The 20,402-nt window shown below is 38.8% G+C and overlaps 1 protein-coding gene across 4 annotated transcripts in view; it reads right to left on the reverse strand.

Annotated features, from left to right (window-relative positions):
* slc6a9 (solute carrier family 6 member 9) overlaps window positions 1-20,296 on the reverse strand; it is an 82,555-nt gene extending 62,259 nt beyond the window's left edge. Inside the window, exons 1-2 of one of the 4 annotated variants that reach the window (XM_021613260.2) lie at window positions 19,898-20,295; window positions 1,615-1,890 (exon numbers count right to left, since the gene is read on the reverse strand). In XM_021613260.2, coding sequence (XP_021468935.1) covers window positions 1,615-1,644 — 30 coding nt within the window. In that variant the 5' untranslated portion in view covers window positions 1,645-1,890; window positions 19,898-20,295. Of the gene's footprint in view, window positions 1-1,614; window positions 1,891-3,589; window positions 3,766-19,832 lie in introns of those variants that run through there. The other 3 variants (XM_021613258.2, XM_021613259.2, XM_021613262.2) reach the window with 3 other exon arrangements.
* Between the last annotated feature and the right edge of the window lie 106 nt (window positions 20,297-20,402).

The following is a 20,402-nucleotide window of genomic DNA, read 5'->3' on the forward strand; positions in this document are numbered from 1 at the left end:
CGGGGCAGTGAAGCAGTGACAGTTAGTGATGGCGGGAGAAAGGTTCGGTCCTGTGGAATGACTAGCATCACTGTCTGTCAGTAGAAGACAACAGACTCAGCCATTGCGACTGGAGCATGGGGGAACCAATCACAGAAGGGGAGGGAAATAGAGGGGAGGATCTCTGGCTCTTATCTACCTTTGACTTCACGTTTGGACCTCAAGGTCGACCTCAGGGTTTGACCTTACTCATTCAACCTTACTTTTTTCCTGTCCAGATAAGAGAGGTTTAACATTCTATCTCTATCTCTTTTCCTGGTTTACTAACAGCAGTGTGAAATTTGAAGTTTGAAAATGTTGTTGTGAAGAACATGTGATGTTGTTGTTACTGAGGCCTTGGTCTGAGCATATTTACAGCCAGGGACACACTGTCCAGACAATTACAGAAGTGGCTGCTGCAAGAACCACATCGGCCAAGTCAAACAATCAGCCTGTAGTATACCTGCTTGACAGACACATGGGTCCTTTTGGGTAAAGCCACACAAGGTCCAGTTACTTCAGTACTACTACTATAGCCAGCCACTATCCCCAGAATTTCTTAGAAGCCAATCATCTTCTCAGTAGTTAAACATCGAAAAGGATGAAGGCATGGCATACAAGATTAGGGATGGTCAAAACCGGTTTCTTACAAACTATGTAAACATAAGACACATAGAAAATACATAAAAAGACAAATGGAACTTCAGAAATTCAAGCTAGCGTCTTGTAGAATCACATCGATCAAGTACAGGTAACACCTTGTTAACGAAGATAAATAGGGTAGGTCTTCAAATGATAGGCTGAACCAAAATAACAAATATTCACGCAAAATACTACTAAAAGAGCATTCAAATGAAAGTGATATTTATTGACTTTATCCCAAGTAAATGTATAATCAAAATGACCTTCAAAGCTCTTTGGTTCATATGCAATAATCTTTCATTTTGAGTGCGAAACAATCATTTAATTTTCCTTTGATCAAATTATAAAATATTTTTGGGAGGACAGAATTTATAGCCTTTTCGGTTCCTAATTGGATTCTCTCTAACACAGTACAAATGTGGCACTATTAACATAAGAAATGTAGACAGTAGGTCTACAGTAAAAAATTACTACAAAACTTGGGAAATTACACAAACTTTACTTCACCACTGGCTGTGCAGTAGCTGGTGACAGCTAATGAGACCTCCACATTAAATCATGTTACAAATGTTTTTACAACTAGCTAGAATTCTAACTACATTTACTTTCTCTAATGAACATCGTTAGCAACAATAAAAATGGTAGACATGCTTTTATTTAATTAGCCTATATTTTGTTAGGTAGGCCTATAGGCCTCTTCAATTCACCTCCAGTTAGCTGATCCTTGGAACATCTCTGTACAGAGCTCATAGGGTCAACTGATGGTCAACAGCTGTACACTGCTATTTGTCATGAATGACAACAATACTGCTCATGTGAGTAGCTTCAAGAAGAACTGATTTCAAATCGGACAAAAAGAACACTCTGTCTCTGACAAGGTGTGTGTGAGGAGATCAGTAATGTGGAGGTGGGGGGGGGGACTGAATAGAAATACAAACAAAAACTCCAACTCACCACAATCACCGAAAATGGCTTTTCCTCCATGCTTCAGTCAGGGGGCGCTTTCAAGTGGAGGGACCTCTTCCTCTTTCGTGACGATGTGGTCTATGTCCGTGCTGCTGTGTGTCTCTTTTTGGGACTTGTCTTCTTCTGGACACTGGTGTGTTTCAGTAGCAGCAGCTGGCGTGCGGCTTCGCCCCGTTGCTCACTCGATTCCCTTGTTTCAGAACGCAGCTGAAGTGGCGTCTTTGCTTTGTGTTAATTCTCCCCTAATCCAGGAACGTTTCTATGCTGTGAAACAGACATGTGACAAGGAGGGGAGTGGAGGCAAAACTTTAAGTTCCTTTCCCAATTTCAAACAATTTCATCACTGGAAAAATGTCACTTTTGTCCCTCCCTGTCTAAATGTTCAGGACACTTGTTTTTATCTGAGCACCAGTGGTGCTGATATCTCTCCAGATAGGAGAGAAAACTAGATGAGCATTTTCCTGAAAACCCATCACTGAAACAATGTGCTATTGTACAAACAGATGACTCTACTGTTGGTAAAACAAACTCTGACTTCTCATTGACTGCACATTGCACAACAAGTGCAGAGAGCAGTAATCAAAATGAACCCAAGAACATGGGAAATTCACAGTGTATATAAATACTTCTCAGCATAAATTGGTTTGTAACTTCATTTTGCATTTTTCCATTCGATTCAAGTATGTGACAAATTTTAAATTGTTCAACTCAAACACTATATTTGGAGCACTTTGAAATACATTTGGCTACTCTCTGTATCAGGGGAGGACTGTTAATCCTATAAACAAAATCATTTAATGGGAAAATGCAAAGAAAATCACTATAGCAAAAATGTGTTAAATTGAATTACCCAACAACATGACAATACAATTTATCCAAGTATTATTACAGCATTTTTTAAATATAAAATAATAAATAAAAAAAGGCTTCCAGGAAATATGGGCATTATAAAGCTACTATGCCCATTTATCCTTAAGGGGGAAAAGGAATGAAGTAACACACAGTTAACATATTTAAGCTGATCTATATCTATTTAACCTGTTTTTTAAGTACTGTATGACACATATTTTTTATGTTTTTGAGTAGGTACAATGTTATATAATTTATCCGGAACTTAATCCAAACAACATAGCCTACTTCTGAAGTCAGGACCCTCAGGCAAAACAACATAATATGACAGTTGTAACTTGTAGCTTCACCAGTTTCACATCTCCCAGGTCATACTTGTCTACAGTATTTTACACTCGCCAGGTCTTAACCTCTTCAGCCAGGTCTTAACCTCTTCAGCCAGGTCTTAACCTCTTCAGCCAGGTCTTAACCTCTTCAGCCAGGTCTTAACCTCTTCAGCCAAGTCTTAACCTCTTCAGCCAAGTCTTAACCTCTTCAGCCAAGTCTTAACCTCTTCAGCCAAGTCTTAACCTCTTCAGCCAAGTCTTAACCTCTTCAGCCAAGTCTTAACCTCTTCAGCCAAGTCTTAACCTCTTCAGCCAAGTCTTAACCTCTTCAGCGTCAATGCTTTGGGAGTCTGTTGACCTGACATACCACAGTGTGATAGAATGCCAAGGCTACTTAGTCAGTCTTGTCCTCAGTTTAACTCAGCAAATGTGAGTGTGACCAACTGACCATTATATTACACTGCCCAGTAGACTATATTCATCATACTGCTAAAGTATATTTATGCTACAAAGTACTACTTTAAAAAACAAATTTTGTCTTAGTGTTTTTGAGGGACATACATCAAATCCAAATCATAAAAATGACCACAGCAATTCAGCAAAGGCACTTTCTACCACAGGCCTACTTCTCTATCAACACTACATCAAGAGCATGCTGAAAAAAGGTTTGCCAAATATAGCTCCTGTTCAAATGTAACGCAGAGATAAATCAAACATGCTCCGTGGCCAAATGTTGAACCCAATGCAACAAAGAAACATTTAAACATTGATTAAAAAACAAGTCTTACCATCACAGAAGTAGCAATGCCCCTCAAAGAGAACAAGGGTTGGGTTTTACCAGACAGCGTAGGCTTTAAAAGGAACTACTAGATAAAATAGGATGTCAGGCTCAACGGTGAGGAACCAACTGGTCTGCAGAGTGTACCGTTCTGTAACTATCCCACGCTCTCCACACAGTTAGTTCTGTTAATTTCCCTTAGGTCTGCTCCAGTAGTACATATGAGTGTTGCGCCACAACCATTGGAAACCCCTGGGAGGAGTAAAAAGGGGTTATTGGTGGAAAAATACAGGTCTGGTCTCCTTTCTTGTGTTCTCAATCTGAACACCCATTGCCGAGAATGAGTAGACTATGTCCAAATCATCTATTTATTTCTTTGACTGACCTATATCTAACTGCATCGATGTAGAAATGTTCCTGCTGACAATGTAAAAAGGATCAACTAGGCAGTGATTAAGCCTAGGGTTTCTTAGAATATTAGGAAACAATTTACAACATGATCATAACTGTGTAATTATTATTAAGAACAGTGACAAGTTGTTATTTGTCATTGTAACACTGTACACCAAATTCAGTCACAGAAGTATGTTCTACAAATCTAAAAACTAGCTTAATTTAAACTGTTTTAAGTATAATAATAAGTAATAAAGATACATATTAATTACAATAATAATTAGGCCACACAACACTAAGAGTGCAGTTCATCTATAGGCCAACATGTCCATATGTGACCGACCACCTAGATTTGGTCTTTTGTAGCAAAATTGTGTTTTTTACATCGTCTAAAAGTAGAGACTCCGGAGATACAAAATGGTATATCATACACCACACATTCCCAGTGGGTCAGAAGTTTACATACACTCAATTAGTATTTGGTAGCATTGCCTTTAAATTGTTTAACTTAGGTTAAACATTTCAGGTAGCCTTCCACAAGCTTCCCACAATAAGTTGGGTGAATTTTGGCCCATTCCTCCTGACAGAGCTGGTGTAACTGAGTCCGGTTTGTAGGCCTCCTTGCTCGAATATGCTTTTTCAGTTCTGCACACAAATGTTCTATAGGATTGAGGTCAGGGCTTTGTAATGGCCACTCCAATACCATGACTTTGTTGTCCTCAAGCCATTTTGCCACAACATTGGAAGTATGCTTGGGGTCATTGTCCATTTGGAAGACCCATTTGCGACCAAGCTTTAACTTCCTGACTGATGTCTTGAGATGCTGCTTTAATATATCCACATCATTTTCTTTCCTCGTGATGCCATCTATTGTGTGAAGTGCACGAGTCCTGCAGTCCTGCAGCAAAGCACCCCCACAACATGATGCTGCCGCCCCTATGCTTCACGGTCAGAGTGGTCTTCTTCAGCTTGCAAGCCTCCCCCTTTTTCCTCCAAACATAACGGTGGTCATTATGGCCAAACAGTTTTATTTTTGTTTCAGTACCATCTTTGTCCCCATGTGCAGTTGCAAACCGTAGTCTGGCTTTTTTATGGCGGTTTTGGAGCAGTGGCTTCTTCCTTGCTGATCGGCCTTTCAGATTATGTCGATATAGGACTCGTTTTACTGTGGATATAGATACTTTTGTACCTGTTTCCTCCAGCATCTTCACAATGTCCTTTGCTGTTGTTCTGAGATTGATTTGCACTTTTCGCACCAAAGTACATTCATCTCTAGGAGACAGAACGCGTCTCCTTTCTGAGCGCTATGACAGCTGAGTGGTCTCATGGTGTTTATACTTGCGTACTATTGTTTCTACAGATGAACATGGTACCTTCAGGCATTTGGAAATTGCTCCCAAGGATGAACCAGGCTTGTGGAGGTGTACAATTATTTTTCGGAGGTCTTGGCTGATTTCTTTTGATTTTCCCATGATGTCAAGAAAAGAGGCACCGAGTTTGAAGGTAGGCCTTGGAATACATCCACAGGTACACCTCCAATTGACTCAAATTATGTAAATTATCCTATCAGAAGTTTCTAAAGCCATGACATCCTTTTCTGGAATTTTCCAAGCTGTTTAAAGGCACAGTCAACTTAGTGTATGTAAACTTCTGACCCACTGTAATTGTGATACAGTGAATTATAAGTGAAATAATCTGTATGTAAACAATTGTTGGAAAAATTACTTGTGTCATACACAAAGTACATGTCCTAACCGACTTGCCAAAACTATAGTTCGTTAACAAGAAATTTGTGGAGTGGTTGAAAAACAAGTTTTAATGACTCCAACCTAAGTGTATGTAAACATCCGACTTTAACTGTACATTACACCTAATCTCGTTCCTGACACTTCCGCTCAAATACACGGAAAGTCTGTAGAACAAACCAATCAAACGTGGCCTTCACTAGTTAGTGTTAGGTTTAAAAATCTAATTTTAAGAAGATTTTTACCTTTATTTAACTAGGCAAGTCAGTTAAGAAGAAATTCTTATTTACAATGACGGCCTACCCCAGCCCGGACAACGCTGGACCAATTGTGCACCTCCCTATGGGACTCCCAATCACGGCCGGTTGTGATATAGCCTGGGATGCAGTGCCTTAGTAGACCACTGCGCCACTCGAGAGTAGAGGTCGACCGATTATGATTTTTCAACGCCGATACCGATACTGATTATTGGAGGACCAAAAAAGCTGATATCGATTAATCGGCCGATTTTGTTATTTAAAAAAAAATTGTAATAATGACAATTACAACAATACTGAATGAACACTTATTTTAACTTAATATAATACATCAATAAAATCAATTTAGCCTCAAGTAAATAATGAAACATGTTCAATTTGGTTTAAATAATGCAAAAACAAAGTGTTGGAGAAGAAAGTAAAAGTGCAATATGTGCTATGTAAGAAAGCTAACGTTTCAGTTCCTTGCTCAGAACATGAGAACATATTCCAGACATGAGTCTTCAATATTCCCAGGTAAGACATTTTAGGTTGTAGTTATTATAGGAATTATAGGACTATTTCCCTCTATACCATTTGTATTTCATTAACCTTTGACTATTAGATGTTCTTATAGGCACTTTAGTATTGCCAGTGTAAGAGTATAGCTTCCATCCCTCTCCTTGCTCCTCCCTGGGCTCGAACCAGCAACATAACGACAACAGCCACCCTCGAAGCAGCGTTACCCATGCAGAGCAAGGGGAACAACTACTAGAAGGCTCAGAGCGAGTGACGTTTGAAACGCTATTAGCGCGCGCTAACTAGCTAGCCATTTTACTTCGTTTACACCAGCCTCATCTCGGGAGTTGATAGGCTTGAAGTCATAAACAGCGCAATGCTTGACGCACAACGAAGAGCTGCTGGCAAAACGCACGAAAGTGCTGTATGAATGAGTGTTTACGCGCCTGCTTCTGCCTACCACAGCTCAGTCAGATACTTAAGATACTTGTATGCTCAGTCAGATTATATGCAACGCAGGACACGCTAGATAATATCTAGTAATATCATCAACCATGTATAGTTAATTAGTGATTGTGATTGATTGTTTTTTATAAGATAAGTTTAATGCTAGCTAGTAACTTACCTTGGCTTACTGCATTCACGTAACAGGCAGTCTCCTTGTGGAGTGCAACGAGAGGCAGGTCGTTATTGCGTTGGACTAGTTAACTGTAAGGTTGTAAGATTGAATCCCCCGAGCTGACAAGGTAAAAATCTGTCGTACTGCCCCTGAACGAGGCAGTTAACCCACTGTTCCTAGGCCGTCATTGAAAATAAGAATGTGTTCTTAACTTACTTGTCTAGTTAAATAAACTTACTTGCGTATAAAAAATAAATATATATATTTTTTTTAATTGGCAAATCGGCACCCAAAAATACCGATTTCCGTATGTTATGAAAACTTTAAAATCGGCCCTAATTAATTGGCCATTCCGATTAATCGGTCGACCTCTACCCGAGAGCCCCAATATAAATTGTGGAAATGGGCAAGGTTAAGCCAGAATTATGACTTTTTGACTGTGTTAAGTAGTAACCGTGACAAATACTTTACTCAGTAAAAGTAATTCCTATAGAATTCTATGGTCACTCCCCCTAAGGACAACTTTGAATGGTTGATATCCTAGGTTACATCTACTGTGTGTGCAATAGCCTGGGGACAACGTTACACCAAGAAACACTTACCTTGATGAAAGCCCCCAACCTAAAGAAATTGAAAGTGTATTTTATTCTGGAACCAAGTTACATGTTCCTCAGTACACAAACACGCACGCAACAACAACGAGCCATACCGCACGATGCTGGGCTTAGTCACATTGACCCACTCCCCTGCTGAAGAACAGCAAAAAAATGTTGGCACCATTGTAACAGGTTATAATCAAGCCCTGGTCTCCAGCATGGGAACAGAAGAGGAATAGCTGGTGTGGTAGGCTCAAGTTGGACTACCCCAAATCATCTTGACACACACAAATGCAAGCTTTGCAGGTCCATCAACCCTTTTGAATACCTCTCACACTCTACAGTAACAGGTGGATCATGAGAGAACGTTCATAAATCAGCAGAATGGTAATACTTGGTTTGAAGTGAGAAACATTCATTCATAACACATCTATAAAGACTCTATATCGCATGAAGCAATACTTAATTTAAAGTCAGACCCCTTTGGTCATTCATAACACATACATAGAGGCTGAATGATGTAAACAAAAATGTGTAAACACAAATGTATTAACACTTAGGGAATGATCACTAACAGCTAAAACAAATAAACACAAGATATGTTCAAACTATGCATTTCCTTTTATTTTTACATTTTAAAACAATACAAATACATTAAGTTCTTAAAAGTTCAGCAATGCAATGACATTGAACATTACACAGGGCTGTGAATAGTGTAGCTTGTCAAATGGATTAAATTGTGTGTTCTTTTGCTAATCAATCTAAACACAATACCCCTGAATGACATTGTTTGTAGATTGTGTGTAGATTGAGGAGCAATTTTTTTATTTAATCCATTTAAGAATAAGATTGTAATGTAACAAAATGTGGAAAAACTGAAGGGTCTGAATACTTCCCGAAGGCATTGTATATATTTTTAGGAACTCAGTTGGGGTCTCAACTCACTGTTTTGAATTTTAATAGTAGAATACACAAGGTGCGGTTTTGAAATTTGGTTGTGCATCAGAAGTTTTTCTCTTGTTATGTCAGTCACTAACAGTCACTCAATAAGACATGTAAGTTAGTCTAGCCAGCTACAGTATCTAAACTTGTAGTAATCATGAACGAATACCGACTGGGCACACAGGGCACGTGCCCAGAGCCCCTGACCTCCAGGGGGCCCCATTGATTTTTTTAGTCACTGTCACTCAGATATCATATTAACATGGCATAAGTCATAGCAAAGTATGTATAATTGCAGGAAATTGTTTTGCCCACAAGGTGAAGGGGGTCCCCCAATAAAATCTCACTTAGGGCCTACCAAAAAGGGGCATGTTTTAAAAACATGAGCTTGGATCACAGGAAAACACTACATTTCTGAAAAAGTTTAAGAACCTCAGACATAGACCATATCTATGAGATCATCAGGTCCTAGATACACCTGCCGGGAACACATCTTCTTCAATGCTCCCTTTTCTGAGTGGACCTTGGCTTAGGCTAACTTATCGATATTGAGATGGCTCATGTTCGGGAAGAAAGATGACTGTATATTCAGGAGGAATATGGTTAGCCTGATAACTACGTATTTGCAAATAGGCCAGTGGTTCCTTGTTAAGTCAACTTGTATCACTCTAATTAAAAGGTGTAGTGAGGCAGCTAAGCTGAAATATCCATAACGATAGTTCATTTTGTGTAAATAGCACCAAGTGGGTCTAGCTGTTCGGCTCTTGCCATTTAAAAACAATAATATATTCTAACAATGGGATCAATATTGGCTTTGGTTAGGATTAGCCTATAGAAGAATGAGTGCAGTATGCATGCCGGTGTCTGCCATCACATCAAGCAGATTAATTCATATTAAGTGGGCAGGTTCTAAAACTCACTTGACCTATATTGTCCTATAGCCTCTTCATAGCCAATTTTAGGCTAAGTGGTATAGTGGAATTCAGCAAATCCCATTACTCTTATCCTAAGCAATGGCAGGAAAAGCAGTAATGACAATCTGCTACGGTATGATTGGCCTCCTCCTACTGTCTCTGTAGCTACATGATACTAAACCTCCTCCCCTGCCCTCCACCCACCGCCCCATAGATAGCACTGGGGCTCACACTACAGATCCTCACTGCTGTTTGTTGGGCTAGGGCTAAATATGGCTTTAGCTTTTGAGAGAGTTTACTAAAACCAAATCCAACCAGCTACGTGTGAAATTGGGAAAGACATTCTAGATACACTTGAAAAGTTATTTTCGTAGTAATTACTGGCATTATTATCAGTTGTGTTGTTTCACTTCTCCTTTATATCCCCTCTGTTATGTCTGAGTGTGTAAGAGGACACACTACTTCACCAGAGACAGATATAGGCCTAGACCTAGTGTCAGTTTCCTGGTATAGTGGAGATGTACAAAGTATTGAATTTCACTATTCTGGAGTTTCTGGTTTATGCTTAAGGATGAGTGACATCCAACTGGTGTCTGAATATGAAGCAAGTTACTCACTGGACTTGAGTAAACATCAATGAACATCTATAAACATTGTGGTCTGGCTGTAATACGGCAAAGCAGCTTCTCATTGGATTTTTCACTTTTCACTGGGTGAAAACACTAAACCAAACTCTACTCCAGTCAAAATACACCACTTTGCACTGGGTGGGAAGGAAACATTTTATAATTTATTTCTGTGGTAAAAAAAAGTATGAGAAACATGTAATGTTTAATTTCATGTTACTCAACAAATAAAATGGGTTACATAAACAAGATGGAAATGTCTGTTTCAGGCCCTGTGGGGTGGGGCGGTTGAATGACCTATCGTTGAATTAACAGTGATGACATATGTGACTAATTTTAAAAGGAACCACCAGCTTTCATATGTTCTCAGCAAGGAACTTAAACGTTAGCTTTCTTACATGGCACATATTGCACTTTTACTTTCTTCTCCAACACTTTGTTTTCGCATTATTTAAACCAAATTGAACATGTTTCATTATTTATTTGAGGCTAAATTGATTTTATTGATGTATTATATTAAGTTAAAATAAGTGTTCATTCAGTATTGTTGTAATTACAAATAAATAAAAACAATCGGCCAATTAATTGCTATCGGTGTTTTTGATCCTCCAATAATCGGGTCGGTATCGGCGTTGAAAAATCATAATCGGTCGACCTCTAGTAACAACATCTCCACCCCGCTGATCCTCAACACTGGGGCCCCACAAGGGTGCGTTCTCAGCCCTCTCCTGTACTCCCTGTTCACCCAGGATTGTTTTAAGGTGGAGATATGGTTCTTCTGTTGCAGTCATGCACAATGTTCTTGGTTGGTCATCAATCGATAAGATAATTGTAAAGGAACATGCTTATTTTATTTCATAATATACATAATTTAAAACGGCCAAGTTCTATTCACAATGGTATTCAGTTGGTAAGAGACAGACATTCCGTAAATACTAGGAATAGATTGTCCACCATCTATGCGTTGTCCTGACAGAAAAGAGAAATAAGCAAAAGAACATTTTGATTTAGAGCAATAAAGAAATTGAATAAATTAACTGGGCAAACCAGAATCCTTTCAATATATAAATTTAAACATGATTTTAAAATGATTTAAATATAATACATAGAAATGTTGTGGGACTATCGTAGATGAAGAATCAATATTTTTTTAGATTGAGTATTTATTGGGTCGTTATGTTAGTATATTATCTATGTTTGTAATAGTGTGTTATTTGTGGAAATGTGTTCCTATTATAAATTGTATCTGAATGTTTAAGGACTCTTGGAATATTAGTCCAAATGGGGACCAAAAGAGATCCAAATCAAATCAAAAATCAATCATGACTGCGTGGCCATGCACACCTCCAAGTCAATCATCAAGTTTGCAGACGACACTACAGTGGTAGGCTTGATTACCAACAACTACGAGACGGTCTACAGGGATGAGGTGAGGGCCCTTGGAGTGTGGTGTCAGGAAAATAACCTCACACTCAATGTCAACAAAACAAAGGAGATGACAGTGGACTTCGGGAAAGAGCAGAGTGAGCAGCCCCGTATCCACATCGACGGGACAGTAGTGGAGAAGGTGGAAAATTTTAAGTTCCTCAGCGTACACATCACGGAAAAAACGGAAATGGTCCACCCACACAGACAGCGTGGTGAAGAAGGCGCAGCGACGCCTCTTCAACCTTAGGAAGCTGAAGAAATTTGACTTGTCACCAAAATCACTGACAAACTTTTACAGATGCACAATCGAGAGCATCCTGTCGGGCTGTATCACTGCCTGGTACGGCAACTGCTACGGCCACAACCGTAAGGCTCTCTAAAGGGTAGTGAGGTCTGCACAACGCATCACCGGGGGCAAACTACCTGCCCTCCAGGACACCTACACCACCCGATGTCACAGGAAGGCCAAAAAGATCATTAAGGACAACAACCACCCGAGCCACTGCCTGTTCACCCCGCTATCATGCAGAAGGCAAGGTCAGTACAGGTGCATCAGAGCGGGGACCGAGAGACTGAAAAACAGCTTCTTTCTCAAGGCCATCAGACTGTTAAACAGCCATCACTAACATTGAGTGGCTGCTGCCAACATACTGACTGATCTCTAGCCACTTTAATAATGAAAAATGTATGTAATAAATGTATCACTAGCCACTTTAAACAATGCCACTATATATAATGTTTACATTCCCTACATTACTCATCTCATATGTACAGTGGGGCAAAAAAGTATTTAGTCAGCCACCAATTGTGCAATTTCTCCCACTTAAAAAGATGAGAGAGGCCTGTAATTTTCATCATAGGTACACTTCAACTATGACAGACAAAATGAGAAAAAAAATCCAGAAAATCACATTGTAGGATTTTTTATGAATTTATTTGCAAATTACATATCATATCTACTGCATCTTGCCTATACCGTTTGGCCATCGCTCATTCATATATATTTTTTTTATGTACATATTCTCATTCATTCCTTTACACTTGTGTGTACAAGGTAGTTGTTGTGAAATTGTTACTTGTGAGATATTACTGCATGGTCAGAACTAGAAGCAGTAACATTTCGCTACACTTGCATTAACATCTGTTAACCATGTGTTTATGACAAATCAAATTTGATTTGATCAGTCTAACTCCTATCATCAACTGATTTGAGCCAGTGTATGGCTGTGGATTGACTGCATTGTTTGAATGGAATGTTGGCATGTTGACGGTTAATTAGAAAAAGTTATGGAATTATTCCTCTAAAACGTGCTGGTTATTCTAATGTTTGACTTTCAGTCTGATGAGGGTATACTTTCATACCAGCATGAATGACAATGCTAAACAAGAAAGACATTTTAAATTTTGAGGCAGCAAAACATGGATGTTGGCCTATATAAAAAATACATGGTACCTGCTACTACTCATAATACTGCATGCCTGGCATTCTGATATGCCCTCTCATACCAGTCTGGTTAGTTGTGAGATATGCACCGTTAACACCATCCCAAAAACAACAATGAAATATTTGGGCGCAAAAGCACACATTGGACACGGCAGTCTCCCTTCAGTTTAATTATAGAGCTTGGGAAATTTCCATTAGGGCCTACAGTGCTGTGTCTGTCCGTCTCTCACCCATCCTTCATCTTGGGCGTCTTCCTACAATGCAGTAGTGAGTGTCACGGAGACACTCTCCTCATTCACACACTGTGATAACTGAAATGTAGGCTACTCAATAGGTCTAGGCTACACGCTGTATTCAGATTCATTTCATGGTTTTGATTTAGTGCATTGTCGAGTTATAATGCGGCCTTATGTAAGAGTAGACTACTTGTGTCGTAGCATAACTAGTGGCACAATCCAAATTATATAATACAAATTAGGCCTACTACAAATGTCTTTGATTTAGGCCTATATCAACCATGTTTATGTAACAGGTCTTCAGCATAGTGCAGGGTAAGGTTTAAGAAAGGCAGTGTAGCACTTACAGTGCCTTCAGAAAGTATTCATTTGATAACACTTGACTTATTCCACATTTTTCCGTGTTACAGCACGTGTCAAACTCATTCCACTGAGGGCCAAGTGTGCAGGTTTTTGCTCCTCCTTGTACTTGATTGATGAATTAAGGTGACTAATTAGTAAGGAACTCCCCTCACCTGGTTGTCTAGGTCTTAATTGAAAGGAAAAAACAAAAAACAGCAGAAACTCGTCCCTCCGTGGAATGAGTTTGTCACCCCTGTACACAGCCTGAATTCAGAATGGATTCCATTTATTTTTACCCCATAATGACAAAGTGAAAACATGTTTTTTGATATTTTTGCAAATTTATTGAAAATTAAATACAGAAACATCTCATTTACATAAGTATTCACACCCCTTCGTCAATACATGTTAGAATCACCTTGGGCAGTGATTACAGCTGTAAGTCTAAGAGTGTTGCATACCTGAAATGTACAATATTTGGACATTATTATTCTTCAAGCTCTGTCAAGTTGGTTGTTTATCATTGCTAAACAACCATTTTCATGACATACATTTTCAAGCCGATTTAAGTCAAAATTGTAAATAGGCCACTCAGGAACAATGTCGTCTTGGTAAGCAACTTCAGTGAATATTTGCCTAGTCTTGTAGGTTATTGTCCTGCTGAAAGAAGAATGTGTCTCTCAGTGTCTGTTGGAAAGCAAACTGAACTAGGATTTTGCCTGTGCTTAGCTCTATTCCATTTATTATACATTTTTTTTAACTCCCTCGTCTTTGCCGATGACAAGCATACCCATAACATTATGCACCCCTCCAACATGCTTGAAAATATGAAGAGTGGTCCTCAGTGATGTTGGATTTATTCAGGACAAAAAGTTTGCAGTTTTACTTTAGTGCATTCTCGCAAACAGAATGCATTTTCTGGAATATTTGTATTCTGTACAAGCTTCCTTTTTTTCACTCTATCATTTAGGTTAGTATTGTGGAGTAACTAAATGTTGTTGATCGATCCTTAGTTCTCTTATCTCAGCCATTAAACTCTTTCTGATTTAAAGTCATCGTAAAGTCAGTCATTTAAAGTCATCGTGAAATCCCTAAGGGATTTCCTTCCTCACCGGCAAATGCCTGTATCTTTGTAGTGATTGGGTGTATGTGTTTTGTAAATTTCATTTAACCTTTATTTAACTAGGCAAGTCAGTTAAGAAGAAATTCTTATTTAAAATGAAGGCCTACCCCGGCCAAACCTTAACCCGGATGACGCTGGGCCAACTGTGCACCGCCCTATGGGACGCCCAATCACGGCAGTTGTGATACAGCATGGAATTGAACCATGGTCTGTAGTGATGCCTCTAGCACTGAGATGCAGTGCGTTAGACCGCTGAGCCACTCGGGAGAATTGGTGTATTGATACACCATCCAAAGTGTAATTAATATGCTCCATGCTCAAAGGGATATTCAATGTTTTTTGTTTTTTTACCCATCTACCAATAACTGCCCTTCTTTGCGAGGCAGGAAAACCTCCCTGGTCTTTGTGGTTGAATCTGTGTTTGAAATTCACTGCTTGACTGAGGGACCTTACAGATCATTGAATGTGTGGGGTACAGAGATGAAGTAGTTATTCAAAAATCATGTTAAGTCCATGCAACATATTATGTGACTTGTTAAGCCAATTTTTTATCCTGAACATATTTAGACTTGCCATAACAAAGGAGTTGAATACTTATTGACTAAAGACATTTCAGCTTTTTTCAAACTCTCAATTTAATCAATTTTAAACTAAGGCTGTAAAAACTAAATGTGGAAAAAGTCAAGGGGTATGAATCATTTCTGAAGGCACTGTATCTGTACAACTTTAGTGCCACAATACAGGCCTAGGCTAGGCCTAATTCTGGTTTTAAACTGCTTTGTGAAAACATAATACAGTACCAGACAACATTTTGGACACACCTACTTATTCAAGGGTTTTTCTTTGTTTTTACTATTTTCTACATTGTAGAATAATAGTGAAGACATCAAAACTATAACATAACACATATGGAATCATGTACAGTAGTAACAATTAAAAAAGTTATAAACAAATCAAAATATATATTTATATTTGAGATTCTTCAAAGTATGCACCCTTTGTCTTGATGCCAGCTTTGCACACTCTTGGCATTCTCTCAACCAGCTTCACCTGGAATGCTTTTCCAAAGTGCTTGAAGGAGTTCCCACATATGCTGAGCAGTTGTTGGCTGCTTTTCCTTCACTCTGCGGCCCAACTCAGTGTGCCTTGAATTCTAAATACAGCACTGACAGTCTCACCAGCAAAGCAACCCCACACCATAACACTTCCTCCTCCATGCTTCCCGGTGAGAACTACACATGCGGAGATCATCCATTCACCTACTCTGCATCTCACAAAGACATGGCGGTTGGAACCAAAAATCTCAAATTTGGACTCATCAGACCAAAGGACAGATTTCTACCAGTCTAATGTCCATTGCTCATGTTTCTTGGCCCAAGCAAGTCTGTTATTATTATTGGTGTCCTTTGGTAGTGGTTTCTTTGCAGCAATTCGGCCATGAAGGACCGATTCACGCAGTATCCTCTGAACAGTTGATGTTGAGATGTGTCTGTTACTTGAACTTTGTGAAGCATTTGTTTGGGCTGCAATCTGAGGTGCAGTTAACTCTAATGAACTTATCCTCTGCAGCAGAGGTAACTCTGGGTCTTCCTTTCCTGTGTCGGTCCTCATGAGAGCCAGTTTCATCATAGCACTTGATGGTTTTTGCGACCTCACTTTCAAAGTTCTTGAAAATATAATTTGACTGACCTTAAAGTAATGATGGACTGTTGTTTCTCTTTGCTTATTTGAGCTATTCTTGACATAATATGGACTTGGTATTTTACCAAATAGGGATATCTTCTGTATACCACCCCTACCTTGTCACAACACAACCGATTAGCTGATATTCATTTTGAAGGAAAGAAATTCCACAAATTAACTTTTAACAAGGCACACCTGTTAATTGAAATTAATTCCAGGTGACTACCTCATGAAGCTGGTTGAGAGAATGCCAAGAGTGTGCAAAGCTGTCATCAATGCAAAGGGTGGCTACTTTTAAGAATCAGCATTTTGATTTGTTTAACACTTTTTTGGTTACTACATGATTCCATATGTGTTATTTCATAGTTTTGATGTCTTCACTATTAATCTACAATGTAGAAATTAGTATAAAATAACGAAACACCCTTGAATAAGTAGGTGTGTCCAAACTTTTGACTGATACTGTACGTCAGCATAAACACAAATGAAATGCAACATATTAGCTTACATCAGCTCCAGAAACTTGAGTTCTGGAGCCAGAAACTACAAAACATGTAGCTAAACTCTGGGTAGTGGAACCAGGCTATTTCTGTCAAAGGAATGTCTTCAGAATGCCAGTGCAGGGCCAGCTGGCCAATGGTATCAGTTCACATTCTATGCACCTGGTCAAGACTTTCTCCACAACAGTGGTGTTTAGTCCCCGACCTAGGCCCTACATGTTAGTACAGTATGTAAACCATTTAATGTCAACATTTTCCTGCCAGCCTCCCCTCAGAGGATATAAACTCCTTAAATGTGTGGATATTAGGCCTACTAGCTTTCAAACAATGGACAAATAAGCATAACATATGTAAAGATAAGTAAAACAGGTCAAATTCTTCCAAATGTGTCTTAACAGTAGGCTACAACAACAATAATAAATGCCATTTAGCAGACAATTTAATCCAATGCAACTTCCAGTCACGGATGCATACATTTTGTTACATATGAGTGATCCTGGGAATCAAACCAACTATCCTGGCCTTGCAAGCGCCATGCTCTACCAACTGAGCTACAGGGGTACAATATTGTGTAACATTTCCACTTAAGAAGACAATAATTTAGTTGAGCTTGTCCTAACTCATAGCTAAGTGGGAGAAACGAGACATGACAACTAGGTGGGAACTGATAGGACACCTACTGTACAGTGTTGATGTACAGTGTCTTTTTTTAAAGGTGAATTAAATCCCATGTATTATTATTACATTATAATTATTATTTTATTTTTTATTATGCAATTGCAAGCAAACAAAATAATGAATGAATGTCTTCCGAGTTCTAACGTGACTGAACTGGAACAGCATTCATATTGAAGCCAGGACTTTGATATCTTTAATGGTCATTTGTGGCAGTTTGGCAAAGGACTGTTATTAGAGAATACTTTAGAAAATAAACCTAGCTGATAATTAATAGGTCTACGCAAAACTAACATTTAGATACAGATCTGTGTGATGGATGCATTCTGCATGTTGTGTGGGAGGTTGCTGAAGGACTTATTGTAAGTGATGAGGAATGTATACATTTTTTTACATTTTTTTTTTAAACAACACAAACCATAGTAGTAGTTGGGCTAGACCTGTTAATTTTCTACGGTGAAGTTTGACAAAGTATTATTGTAGAGTATTTTTGGCATTTGGAAACAAGGTGGCAATTAGGGTAAATATTTAAATGAAGGAAACCTGCATGAAGGAAACATTCACAAGCCATAACAGTGGGCTAGTTAAAGTACCTGTACCTGTTCATTTCTAAAGGTAAAGTGTGATAAAGTATTTTTGGAATTTGGAAAATAAACCTCATACTATTCAATCCAATCCAGTTCATAGTGTTGTAGTGGTTCCGGCCTAAACTGTTGAAATATCATCCATTCTTTCTTTTTTGAAAATTGACAAAGTTCCGAAAAACATTTGCTGTGTTATTTTTTCTTTAGAAAAGTAACTAGTGCTATAAAACACCATCAATTCCCACCATCACATTTACAATGGCAACATTGACCTCTGGGGGTAGCACCACTTCACAGCAGCAGCGCAGAAGAAATAGGCCTATTGAAAAATCACACTGCTGCTAAATGACAATAACAGTCACAAATCAAAATATGTTTGGGACATTTGAAAATGTTCACAAGACATTTTAGCTAGCTATTTTGGTTGTGATAAAAGTTAGACCCTAGAATTGGGTGTGAGAGAGGCCCTGCTGTGATGGTGAGGGGGGCTGTGTTGCATACATGCATGTATGGTAGAGCTACTATTGACATAGGCTATTTCCCAGCTTTTTCACAAGCATTAGAGTGGGTATGGTTATAGACAAAAACCCTGACAAAAACCATAAAGGTTACTGTCACTATAAATAATAAATTACAGTAAATTACACATTACATTGGGGGAGATTCACAAACGTCCATGGGGGTTCCAGGTGTTACGTTAACACTAAAGTCTAATATGTTCTGCTATCCCATGGTCATTTCAATAAATGGTACGAAATGATACTAATGGGTTAAATGATAACCCAAGATCTCAGACTGTATTACTCAATTGTTTGTTTTTCGTGTCACTTGAGTGTTTGTAAACAAACAAGCTCCAAAATATGTATAATAAAACTAAGACTCAAACCTTTCATCTCTACATTAGAATATATCTATGAATTAGAGGGTGATGATGATGATGAGCAACGGCTACACTATTTCCCCAGGCTTGATCCAGACCAATCCCTCAGGTTACCAAACAGTGTCATGCTGTTGAAATGGCAGAATGTGCCTTTAAAATGTTTGTAGACTTCTTGAACTAACTTTTTGAGAAATGTTCAACGTTGCACAGTGACTTCCTCTGGTGAAGCCCTGACATCGTGTAAAGGTTGGTCAAGATTCTCACCGCGTATTTTGACAAAACCCACAGAAGCACAGCAACCGGGAAAGTAACGTTAGCTGACACACTGCCACGTAATGTTACATTTGGTCTTGCATTTTGTATCAGTAACTAAGACACCACTGTATCTTAAGTTTATTCATTCAAAAATCGACTTAGCTAGCAAGTGAATAGTTGGAGAAATTCACTCGAGTTTTCGTTGAACAGGGAAACAACGTAATGGGCAAGCGTTGAAACGTCTGTATCACATCCTTGTTAAACAAATATGTATCATTCTCTGAGTAAACAACTAACGTTAGCTAGCAAGCTCATTTCAAGTATCTTCAGGAAAGCCAATATTGAAGCATTAACATATTTCTAGCATCCAGACATGGCAAGCCTTGTCTTTACTGTGGGCTAATAAGGTTGATTGACGCCTCTATTCAAACTACTGAATGTGGCAAAACAACTAGCTAGCTATAACAATGTATGAACATCTTATTTGAATGGTTTGTGTCATTAATTGCTTACCATAGCGTGGTGTCGTGAACATATGGTGGCTAAATATCATTATAGAATGTTCGGAGTTTCATCACCTTGTCTTGAGCCTTCCTCTTCTTTCAAAATACGCCCCGTCTTTTACTAACATAATTTCAACAATTGCGCCGTCTATAATTTCAGTCTTGAGTGATGAGCAGCAGCGCGTGCATTAATCCATTCGCCACCGTTTGGTCCAGTATCCACTACAAATGATGAGCTGGAACCGAGAGATTGAGAAACAGCTTTTATCTCCAGGCCACCAGACTGTTAAACACTAGCTGACCTCCGCCCAGTACCCTGCCCTGAACCTTAGTCACTGTTACTAGCAGGCTACCCGCCCGAAACTCTACCCTGCACCTTAGAGACTGTCGCCCGATGTACATAGTCATTGAACACTGGTCACTAAATAATGTTTACGTACTGTTTCACCCACTTTATATGTATATACTGTATTCTAATCATGACTCATCCTTTATAATTTATTTTCTTATTTTTCTGGACCACTAAACTTTGATTTGATGATGAATAATGACAATGATAAGAGATACTCATGAATATTAC

Source organism: Oncorhynchus mykiss, chromosome 8, assembly GCF_013265735.2.
Source record: "Oncorhynchus mykiss isolate Arlee chromosome 8, USDA_OmykA_1.1, whole genome shotgun sequence".
Taxonomy (NCBI): domain Eukaryota; kingdom Metazoa; phylum Chordata; class Actinopteri; order Salmoniformes; family Salmonidae; genus Oncorhynchus; species Oncorhynchus mykiss.